Below are 12,021 nucleotides of genomic sequence, written 5' to 3'. Positions count from 1 at the left end.
CCAACTTGTGTGCACTTGTGTTCTTCTTTATTTTAAAGCCCTCCTTGCTGTTGCTGTAGCTGCTGCTGTAGCTTTTGTCTATGCAGACGCTAATTGCATGCGTCGACGCTGGCATCGCTGCTGGGCAATTACAAGCGTGCGTGCCACAGCTGGGGACTGAATCGAACCGAGCCGAACCGAACTGGACAGGACAGTCATTTAGCAGCAGTTGTTGCCTTGCATTTGTTTATGCGTTTAATAAAAAGGCATTTGCATAATGGAAATTGAAATTGAAGCAGCTATAAGTGCCACACGCACATGTTGCACTGACCCTCTGTGGAAGCTGCTTGGTAAATGTTTGTAATTAAAAATCAATCAATATGTTTGAACTGCGTTTGGTTTAGCCCCAGCCTGTTTGCTCTGTTTGCCTCTGATTGGGGCAACACATGTGTGTTGTGGGTGAAACTTGCTTTGGTCGGTCCATTTGCCTGCCTGGTATTTTAATTACTTGTGCATCCATCTCTCCCACACTCTCTCGCACTCTCTATCTCCATCAATCATAAATGCTTTGGTGGGCATGATCGTGGTTACATCTGCGTGCCGCCTTTTTATTTCATTTGTGTGTTTCTCTCTTTTTTTTTTTTTCCTGAGCTACAATTTGATATGCCAACCACAGAATGTAATTAGCAGCAAGCGGTGAGTGTGCATGAATGATGAGGGGTCACAGTTGGCAGTAGCCCTCCCGCTCCCCCTCCCCCTCTATCTGGCGCTCTCTCACTGTCTCACTGTCTCTCAGTCTCTCAGTCTGTGTCTATGCATTTTTTAAGCTGCTGCTGCACCACATGACGTATGCGCAATATTCAACTATTTAAGTGCATTTGATTTATGCAGCCACCAAAATGAACTTGTTAAGTCTGCTGCCACGCCTCCTACTAGTCTATTGCCCAAAAACCATAAATGGCCAATCGACAAGCGCACAAAGCAATCAAATAGAATTCTCTCCCTCTCTCTCTCTCTCTCTCTCTCTCTCTTTCGAAGTGTGTGTGTTTTTTCTTTATTGGCATTTGTTTCAATGTCAAGGGGTTGCAGTTGGTTAGGCTTGTCAGCTTACATGGCACAAAGTCAAAGCCAAAACAACACCAACAAAAAAAAAAAGAAAGGAAAACAGCAAATAGAAAAAAATGCTACCACATAGGCGCAGACAGTTTTTATTTATCACCAGCAGTGCAGGAGCAGCAGGAGCAGCAGCAAGGGCATCAGTAGCTGGGCGTTGAAACAGTAGCCGACGCCGCCATCCGCCAGCCAGCAGCTGATGAGCGATAACGTCGCAGACAGCTGCAGTGTGGGTGCAGATAGACGCTTCGCATTTATATGCTGTGTGTGGCTAATAGGGTTGCAAGCCATGTTAGATGACACAGCTGCCAGAAACTAAGTGAGTGGCTCCGTTCAATTGATACGCCAAGGCAGCCACAGACAACTGGATTAACAGGCAAAGGATAAGGCCAAAGATGTTATGCCAGCTAGATGACTTTATCAAGTTGCAAATTGTAATTTACGAAGAAAATATTTATGAATAAAGTCCTAAGTGTTCAATTGCGATTGGGATAACTAATTCAAAGAAACGAAACGAAAAAGAACTTGAAGCAGTTTGCTCGAAATTTCTCGAGCATTTTTTACATGACTGAAGCGAAAATATCGTAATTTAATTTGTTGCTTGCTTTTCACGTCAAAATAATCTAGTTACAATATATTGTGATTACTAATTATTTATTTTCGGATGTTTTTAAAAATTCGGCAATCAAATACATTTCACAGCATTGAAATTTAATAAAATGAATTATCAAAATACAAATACTTAGATTTTGAAACAAGTCTGTTTGACTATTTATGAGTCTAGGAATGAATCCGAGTTCTATTCATTTAATTCATTGCTTTGATAATGTTCAATAATTTTTAAAAATTAAATTCAAATAATTTTGCAAAGCTTGCTTAGCAATTAGAATCTTAACTTATATTTTTATATGAATTTTGGAATTGTGGTAACTTTAATTAACCTCTGTACTTCCATACGAATGCCCACTGTACTTGCTGCCCAAACAAATCTTACATAATTCCGTGTATTCTCCTAAGAAATAACTGAAATTTTCCCGCAGTACATTTCAATTGCAAATTTTCAGGCTGATTTAAGCCTTACAGACGGCTGCTTGTCACACATGGCGTATGTGTAATGTGCAGTGGCCGTGAGTTGGGCAGGCTGTCTGCATGCATTTTGGCCATACTCGTTACACAATTACAATAAAAGCAACAACAACAAGAGTGAGAAACGACAACAAACAAATGGCCGCAATGGCGACACATTGTGCTAATGAATTATTAACAAAAATTATAATTGAAAGCCGTTTGGCAAATGAGTTTAATGCACTTGTCAGTGGGTGGAAGGCAGCATGTGTGTGTTTGTGTGTTTGTGTGTGTGTGTGTGTGTGTGTGTGATGAGCCAATGATGAAAAGGGCAAATTGAAAAGCAAAGCCCCAGCAACAAAATGAAACGGAAATCAAGGGAAATCAGCTTAAGGCGGCTATAGTGCGTGTGTGTGTGTGTGGGTGGTCGACATGGCTGACTCTTGAACTGCAAAAGCAAAGCCGCTTAGTGGCCACTGCAATGAGGCTACAACCAAAACGGCCGAGAGACAGTGAGGGAGAGGGGGGTGAGTTTAGTGTACAGCAAGAGGCAAATGAGAGTGAATTGATGGGGTGGGGTGGGGAGGGGAGGGGTTAGGGCTCCGCGGTGTGGTGGCTATTGTTAGACTATGGATTCAAATTCAATTTGCTATGCAAAGAAAGCGTCGCACAACTAAAACAAAAACCCACAAAAAAGAAGAGACCAGAACAACAGAAAAGAAACAAGGAACCGACCGAGAGTCAAATGAATGCCAATGAAATGCAAATGTTGAATGAATGTAAAAACCGGGGAAAGTAAGCAAGGGCTCAGCCTTCATCACATTTCAGTCTCGCATTACCAATTTGAATAAAATATGAGATTTTTTATTATGTGCATAGCGCACCCAAAACAATCGCTCACCACCACCCCCACCCCCACTCAATGTAGGTCTCTTGTCTCTATTTTTAGCTGCTTTTTAAATGCCTGACCAATGGCTAGATAATAGCGGTTCCTTTTCTCAGCTCACGCTGCGCAGCTGGAGCACGCTCTTTGGCATAATTTCATTATTTTATGCAGCTCCCCACTCCGCCGCCGCCTCCTCTCATATAACACTTAATGTCGTTGCCTCTGACCACACAAACCGCCGACACTCATTAGGCGGCGCTGCTCAACTCCCTGGGGCTCGTTGCTCGTTGCCTCGCTGTGCTCCGTCTGGTGTTGGTTCCCAGCCAACTGGCAATTGTTTGGACATCTATAGGGGCAATGCTCATTATGACAAAAACGCTAGAGCTACGCGACGTTCAGCTTTAAACTCACACTTGACTTGCCCTTAGAACTAGGCAACAGATTCGCTGTGCAACTGCTGAACGCTCCAATGTAGGCAACCGTTTTGTGAAACCTTACAAAACTCTTTGGAAAATATATTATGAAGTACATATTTATGAAATTCCAAAAATGTATCAAAGGAATGGAAAAATTTCATATTATGAAGCTGTGCACAAAAAATCTGGAAAAATCTCTAAATAAATCACACATAATTTGAAACAGATCGGATATAAGAATAAGGACTTCTTTGAATTAAAATTTTTCACATGCAATACCCTAGTCAAAGTTTATATAAAAGTTGGTTGCGCCCAATATTAAAGCGTCCAATTGTTAGACACTTTAACATTTTTGTAAAAAATGGAAAAGGGTATTATGAAGTTGTGCAAACGTATGTAACAGGGCGAGAGGAGGCATAGCAGACCCCACAATGTCATAAATTACTCTTGTCAGCAGTACAAATTGAGTTCGATATAGCATGCGTTTGTCCGCTCGCTTATGGCGCGTTGTTTCTCAGACCAATGATAAAAATAAAAAAAAAAAAAAATAAAAAAAGAAAATGAAAATAAAAATAAAGGGGGGGGGGAAAAAAAAAAAAGAAAAAATTAAAATAGTAAAAAAAAAAAAAAAAAAAAAAAAAGAAATTAAATATATGAAAAAAAAAAAGGATAAAGAAAAAAGAGCAAAAAAAAAACAAGCAACCAAACTGGGTACGTAGGTGTTCCTTTACCCAGGACATATCGCTTTTATTTTATCTATTTTTATTTCATTCCCCCTCCTCCGCAAAACAAAAAAAACGATTTTAGGTAATAACAAAATATTTAAAAGTCTAAAATAAATCACAAAAACGCCTGGTCATGTTTTCGACCGATGCCGAAAATTTTAGTTCGGGTGCATAACTTAGGAGTTATTCACTTCGTATTTCATATTTCCTTAGAATACGGCCCGTCTTCCGGTTAACTCCTCAGCCAATCTGCTTCGGTGCTTATTGAATTTCTCATCGTACCCTGTATATGTCAAATTCATTGTGTTCACACTCAATAATAGAATTTTACAATTAAGGAAGAGATATATACGAGGTTGATAAGGCGATGAAAAATCTAAGTAATTCTAAATCTGTAGTAGACTTTGAATTGATTGGCAAGTTACAACTGCAGTTGAACAACTAAATTGCAGTCTGCACTGATAAGCAATGGCAACGACCATTAGACGGATGCTCCATTTGCCTGGCAGCCATACTACGAGCCAAGATTGGGTGTCAAGCTGATGCTGATGGCGTCATGATTGATGGACAGACAGACAGACAGACGGACTGGAAAGTGGCGTAAATGCAACTGTTAAGCGGCATACACAAACACACACATATGTGAGTGTGTGTGTGAGTGTTTATAGTTGTAGCATGATTTGTTGATTATAGACTAGACTTGGCGCTTGAGCAGGCGCAACGAGTCTATTTGCGGGCTAAAACTTGATTACAAAACGAGCCCGAAAATGTCAGAGGCAGTGTTGGCTGCACTTTCGAGCCGCAGCAGCGGCATGTGGCAGACAGCAGCGTTAGGGATTGGGCAGGGCAGGGGCAGTAGCAGCTGCGACACGTTGCGCATAGCGGGCATTGGGCCAACAGAAAAGGGTGACGCGACAGGCCCCAAGGCAACTTACGTCAAATAGTCGAGAAATGGAAACCGGAAATGTTGTTACCCCCAACTCCACCATCCACCCTTCCCTCTGCTATGCGCCAGTTGCCGGAAATGGGGAAATGGCGCAAATGCGACAACGAAACAGTGCTAAACAGCCCAGGACAGTTGCAAGGACATTTACATGCAATTAAATGCAAAACAAACTGCAAAATTTATATAAATCACTTTCGCTACACCGGGCCCAGTCGCTGGGGCATTAATTCAAGCACTTGAAGCGGCCGCTGTCAAAAGCAGAGTCACGCCCCAGCCACCAAAAGTATTGCTAAGCTAATAAAATGTCACTCTTGCTTTAAGCACTGGGCAGACAGCTTGTAGTTTTAGTTGTTGCACACATATGTATGTGCTTGCCACAAATTCTGTTTGGCAGACGGTGTCAATGCACTGCAAGTGGAAATGCATTAAAAGTAAAAGGCTGAGTTCTAATGCATTTCTAGAGCTTCCAAGCAGACGCCTAAAAGCAGGCTTCACCAAAGTACGAATACACACAAATATATTATTTATACGCGTATGTGTATGCCAAAGTCTGTGTGTGTGTGAGAGAGTAAATGGGGCGTGGCCAGCAAGCAGTGCAATGCAATTGATTGCAACTATTGTTTGAGCTGCACACAATGGCAATGCAATTTGCATGCCAACACACACACACAAACGCATTCATATACATACATATAAATACATATATATTGATGTATTTATTTGCAACTGTCTGCTGTCTGCAGCTTTAAATGCCGTTACGCCTTTTTATTGTACTAGCCGACAGCATTGGCTAAAATTTGTCAAGACACACCATAAAATGCAGGCAACAAACTCACACACTCACACACTCATACAGAGAGACAAAGAGCGAGCGAGATAGCGCTTACGCTATTCATTGGCTTCAGCTCTTTGTGCAATGACTTTGCTTGTTAAGACATTTTTACGCTACGCTTTTTGTCCTTAACGTAAATTGCATTTCCGTGACGGTCAGCAAACTCTCTCTCTCTCTCTCTCTCTCTCTCTCTCTCGCTCTATGGCTCTGTCTCTGTCTCGTTTTTAGTCGCTTATGTGTGCTCATGTCTGCTTGCTGGCTGACCACATTATTGAATCAGTTTAAGCTGCCACTCGGCTCGCTTTAACGGGCGCCATCAGATGCTGAAAAGTATGCTTTAAAAAAATCTCATTGCAGCGCAGCCAAATCAAATAAACATGCCCCATGCCCCTGTTTTCTATGCTGTCTATATACATGCTATTGCTGCTACCCTTGGTTTCTTTATATCAAGTGCGTTTTGTATTTCTTTTTTTTTTATCTTTTGCTGCTTTTGCTGCCTTGCGCTTTCAACTGCTTATTGAAAATTGTGCACAGAAATCATAAACAACGCTGCGGGGCGTCCATATTCCTATAATGCCCCTTGTGCTCCATCAGCCCACTCCTATCCCCCGCCCCACTTATCCATTCCAGTTTAAGTGCTTAAGGCATGAGACCCTCTCTCTCTATTCCATTACACGAGGGCACACCACAACATTTGTGTTTATTTAATGAAAGGCTGGTCTAGAGTTAAAGATAACAGTGTTATTTTAAATGTGTGAAGTCGACTTCTCGTGTCAGGGTTTGCCATTTTGTTTAATATATGTAAAACTAATAGCAACTTCCCTAAGGCATCGATTCTTCTCTTGTAATATTTAAAAAAATTAGAGCACAGTCTTAACATCTTACATGGTGTTTAAAATTTCATAAATGACTTCCATATTACTAGTCATGCTCAAAAATTTCTCCGATAATATAAAATTATTCGAGGTGTCAAACGATCTTTACAGTGTGTTATAGTCTTACGACACAATATTTGTAATGCTCTATGGAAATGTTATGGTTAACCTAATTTCTGTGTGAACGATAGATTCCTCATATCATTCTTCAGTCGGCTCAGTACTGGCTTAGAGCTATGTGTGCGCAGGCGTCTCAGACTCTTCGTGAATCGCTGAAATCGTTAATAATAGAGGCTAGTTGTACTTTATTCGGGCATCTAATTCAGTAATCTGAATATGCGAAATATTTTGTGATAATATCAAAGATTTTAGATATCTCACATACAAGGATTAAGTGCTCTAAGAGAATAGAGCACTTTCAGTGAGGTGGCTTTTATTTGCTTCATGCTGTGGACGTTCGGTCGCTCGCGCTAGTGTTAGCTCCGGTCGAGAACAGTAGAATAGTGTGGATGAACGACATCGTTATGTTGATAAATCTCTAGAAACGAGCAACCTAAGGGATCTTCGGGTAGAGATCCTTGGTTGTGAGTAAGTACTCTTCTGCGCTCGGGGGCTGCATTGGTGGCTTCAGAGACATGCGAGAGAGAAGCGTGAGGATGATCGAAAGTGAGACTGCGTAGGGACCACTAAATATGTTCGACCGCTGCTCTCTGTGTGCTAGAAGCGCCATAATAAATGGACTGTTTCCGCCATGTGCAGAGAGCTATTTGGAGAAGTTGCTTGAGGGCGCAAATCGCCGTTTAGTGAGGTGGACATAGCTGTCCGTGATGTTAGTCGTTGCGCAATGTGTTGAGGTCGTGTGGCGAGTAGGTTCGTGGTGGTGGGTGCGTGACTTTAAGTAAAACGCTCATTATGAAAACTTTTTGCAGTCGATTAACATGGCCCCACACTGCCTGGGCCAGTGTTGCCACTTGACCAGGTCTGGGCAACGCCATTTGCCACTTGCCACTTGCCACTTACCGCTTGTCGCTTGGCACTTGCAACTTGGCTGCCTTTGTCGCAGCGTCTGCAAAGTTTTCGCAAGACAGCAGACGCAGCAAAAGGCGGAGAGCAAGAGACAGAGAGAGTTGGGGGGTTGGGGGTGGGGGGTGGTTCATGCCATACCAATTTATCATATTATCATTGTTTTGCGGCGCGTACAAGATTTATATGCGCGCACACATTTTTAACGCAACATTAAGCGCGGCAAATAGGACGCGAGCCTCATTCAAAAATATGCAGAGATAATAATTCGTTTTCGCTTTGGCTCTGGCTCTGGCTTTTGCTTTTGTTTCGACTCTTTGCAGACATTCATAGTGCGTGGCTCGAGTCAGCCGAACACGATGGCGGTGTCCGTGCGGCTGCCACAGGACACAGGTCCCTACATAGAGCACTACCTGATTCAATCGCAGGACAACAACATTCTCAGTCTGGAGAGCTCACGCTTCAAGTTCGGCTCCATCCCAGCCTTGATAGCTCACTACGCCCAATGCTGCGACGAGCTGCCCGTGCAGCTGATGCTGCCGCGCGTGCTGCGTGAGGCGAACAATCGCAAGAAGCTGTCCTCGCTGGCGCTGCTGGGGCAGGAGTTCTGGAGCTACGCCAGCAGTCCGGCCGTGCTGGGTCCTCCCGTGGCTGCTCAACAGGCTGCAGTAAAGTCGGCGGAGCTGCAGCAGCTGCTGGATGCCAAGTCGCCGCTGTCGTTGACCGATACCAGCGGCCTGGGCACCGCTACGTTCTTTAGCGAGGCGCTGGTGCCGAAACCACCGGCGGGTACTGCGGGCAACGGCCCAGGCACCGGCCCTGGTCCAGTGGCCCAGCAAACACTCTTCAGTCCCACGGGCAGTGGGCAGCTGATGGGCTTCTTTAGCCAGGCGGGAACGCCCTCGGATACCAACTCGAGCATGAGCTCCTTCACCACCAGTGGTGGCCAACACATGCAGCTCCTGAGTCCCAATTCAGTGGACTCCGTCATACTCACCATGTCACCCGTGGATGCGCAAGGATTTCTACCTGGAGGCGCCAGCGCCTTGGACACGCCGCTGCAGCAGCAGCAGCAGCTACCAGTAACCAGCAATAATCTGAGCACATTTAAGCAGAACAACAACACCACCATAGCGTGCACAAGCGAATTGGAGCAAGTGCGTCCGCAACGTCCGAAGCCGCCAAACACATTGAATCTCAAGCCCCCAGCGCCGCCCATGCGCTGGTCCAAGCCACACTCGCCTGATCAGCTGAGCAGCAACTTCACCGTGACCACCACGGTCACCTTCTCCATGGACAGCAACAATCCAGCAAGCAACGCCGCTCCCGGTGCAGCTGCCACACCCAACCCTGCACAATTTGTGGAGGTCACCACGCCCGCCTCCAACAATCCCTTCAACGCCCTGCTCAATTCTCAAGCCAGCACCAGCACATTTCAGACCTTCGCCAAGCGCTTGTCGCCCGAGGGCGAGTGCAAGGACACGCTCTCCTCACAGAGCTCCTCCCAAGGCTCCTGGCCAGCACAGTCGCAGTCGCAGTCCCAATCGCAGTCCAGTCGCGACTCCAGTCACAGTCAGCGCAAGATCTTGTCGCCCATTACCCCAAACGGTGCCGGCGGCGGCGTCGGCGGCAGCAGCAAGTCGCGTAAGTCTCGCATACGCAAAGAGTCCAAGCACTACCAGGAATCGGATATTTTGGAGAGTCCGCCGGCGCAGTATTGCGCCAGCGCCTTGAGCGACAAGATAAGCGACTACGAGGATGTGTGGACCCATGATCCCAGCGATCGTGCCAGCCTGTTGACCAGCTTCAAGCCAGGCCTGGATCGTCGACCAGATTTGTTGGCGGAAACACGTAAGCCTAACTTAACAAAAGAGATGATATTTACTTCTTTCCGTTTTAGACCCGGTACCCCAAAATGTACCAACCACTAAGTTAGTTTAGAGAGATTTGTGAGTCGCATTTTTGTCATGGTAGCCATGTTTGTCTGTATGAGCGCCAAGCTTTCATGAAATATAAATGCAAGAGACACTAAACTTAGTACGTAGGTCCGACTTTATCCGAAGCAAATGGAGCTTACTTTAGAATTTTAATCAAAAATAACTCTGGCAGACGCTGAATTAAAAATATATGAAGGTTTTGGTATAATGAAGTTATTGGGGAAAAAGTATCTGATGAAATAATCACCCAACTTAATGTTCAAATTACATTTAAAATTGTTGTTTTTTATTTATTTGAATTATTATTTAAGGAGGATGCGGTTTCGAAGCAAGACAACTATTTTCTTTGACTAAAAAGATAAAAATGAAATTTTGTGCAAGGACATTCAATAAACTGTTAAATTAGATTAGGATATATTTTTTAAATACATATATTCATCATTTTATAAAAGCTCTAAGCATTTTCAATGTTTTGTTTACTTACCCCTCTCTCTCTCTGTCTCTCTCTCTTTCTCTCTCTCTCTCTTCCTTGTGACCCACAGCAAGCACGCCCACAAAACAACTGCTGTCGCCTTGCGAGGAGCTGAGTCAGCCGCTAGAGAGCAGCCAGCAGCTGATGCAGTTCTCGGGCGATGCACAGCCTCGCTCCCGAGCGGGCTTGCTCTTGCCGAACCTAAGGCCCGCTGGTGAGGCTGTGGCCATGACGCAGTCGCTCACCGAGCCACAAAGCAATTTGGCTGATGATGGGGGCGATACCACACCCACTGCGGCACAGACACCTGGCTCACGCAGCAAGCAAGGCAGTCCCTTCTATGCCGAGCCGGCGGATGCACTGCGTCAGGCTGGCCTGACCAATGCGGCAGCGGCCATATTGCGGCGCCAGCAGCGCAGCCAACTGTTGCCGGCCAACCAGCGGCACTCAGAGCCGCTCAAGGCGGGCCTCACTTCTGCGGTGGCGACGCTGCTGCTGCCCGCTGAGCTGGAGAAGCTGGCGGGCAGTCTGGACGAGCTGAAGCAGAAGCCCAAACCGCCGCCGCCACAGAAGCGTGAACGGAATCGCATTGATCATTGGCAGCTGGACAGCAGCTGGGAGTTTATGGCCAAGCAGGAGACGAATGTTGCTGCTGGCGCGGGCGCCGGCGCCGGCGTCGGCGCTGCAATGGACTGGCAGGAGAAGGAGAACTCGCTGGGACGTGACAAGGACAACAACCTGAGCGGCAAAAAGCGACCGCTCACCGTGCACCAGATCATAGCCAAGCGCCTGCCTGATCTCAATCTGCCGGAGCTTGTTCGCTGCTCCACGCCGCTGCAGACAGCACTGGTGCCGCTGCCGGCAGCGCCGCAGGAGCGCAACGGCAACCACGATGGCAGCCAGAAGTCATTCCAAAGTCAAAACGGCTGCCGTCTGTCCGCCTACGACAATGTGGAGCGCAGCAACTGCGCAGCCACCTTTTGCCAAACCTACTACGGCGGCATTGACTCTGCTCAGTCCGACGACGGCACCGTGTTCTCCGAGCCCTGGGACTCCTCGCAGTGGGACTCGCTCATGCCCATGCAGGATGGTAAGCGCAGCTCAAAGTCTGCTACGCACTATGCATCCGAATTGATCCAATCCGAATTGAAATCCCTTGCAGACACCACCATGAACTCGGACACCATTCACTTGTCCAAGTGCCGTTCGGCGTTGTCGGAGGACGACACCATTATCGAGGAGTTCAGCAGCACCAAAGATGGCAGCAACAGCAGCTGCAACCAGGACACGCTCAAGGCCAACAAGCATGCCAACCACAGCCAGACCAACAACAACCACACCAAGGCTAAGGTGGCAACCATATTGCGCAACCCTAGCATGCGGGATCGCGAGATATTATGTAAGTAGAGACCGGATAAACCATCTCGATAGATAGCAACAACCCAACAACCCAACAAGAGCCTTAGCAGGGGCAACTGTTTGGGGAAATTTAGAATCAGTCTGCTCAATTCGATATGAACAATTCAGAGAGAGGTTTTCCTTTTCGAATTCGAGTGACATAGCACAAAAAATGGAATTCCCATTTAAAGTTTTGAGTGTTCCCTTTCTCACAGGAAAGCGGCCAATCGGAAATTCTTCTCGTGAGCTGTGTATTCAAGATAGGATAATCTATCCTTAATATACGAATATAATTAACTTGTCTCTCTTCTAAGTGGTAAATAAGCGATAGGTAGATCAAGAAGATAGAATATA

General features: G+C 45.7%; 1 protein-coding gene across 1 annotated transcript in view; it reads left to right on the top strand.

Moving 5' to 3' along the window:
- LOC108606463 (protein sprint) overlaps window positions 1-12,021 on the top strand; it is a 48,464-nt gene that overhangs the window by 29,513 nt on the left and 6,930 nt on the right. Inside the window, exons 5-7 of the mRNA XM_017996585.2 lie at window positions 8,184-9,711; window positions 10,340-11,359; window positions 11,432-11,668. Coding sequence (XP_017852074.2) covers window positions 8,184-9,711; window positions 10,340-11,359; window positions 11,432-11,668 — 2,785 coding nt within the window. The remainder of the gene's footprint in view (window positions 1-8,183; window positions 9,712-10,339; window positions 11,360-11,431; window positions 11,669-12,021) is intronic.

This window comes from Drosophila busckii, chromosome X, assembly GCF_011750605.1.
Source record: "Drosophila busckii strain San Diego stock center, stock number 13000-0081.31 chromosome X, ASM1175060v1, whole genome shotgun sequence".
Taxonomy (NCBI): Eukaryota; Metazoa; Arthropoda; class Insecta; order Diptera; family Drosophilidae; genus Drosophila; species Drosophila busckii.
Note: the sequence above shows the minus strand (reverse complement) of the source record. Positions and strands in the feature narration are given on the sequence as shown.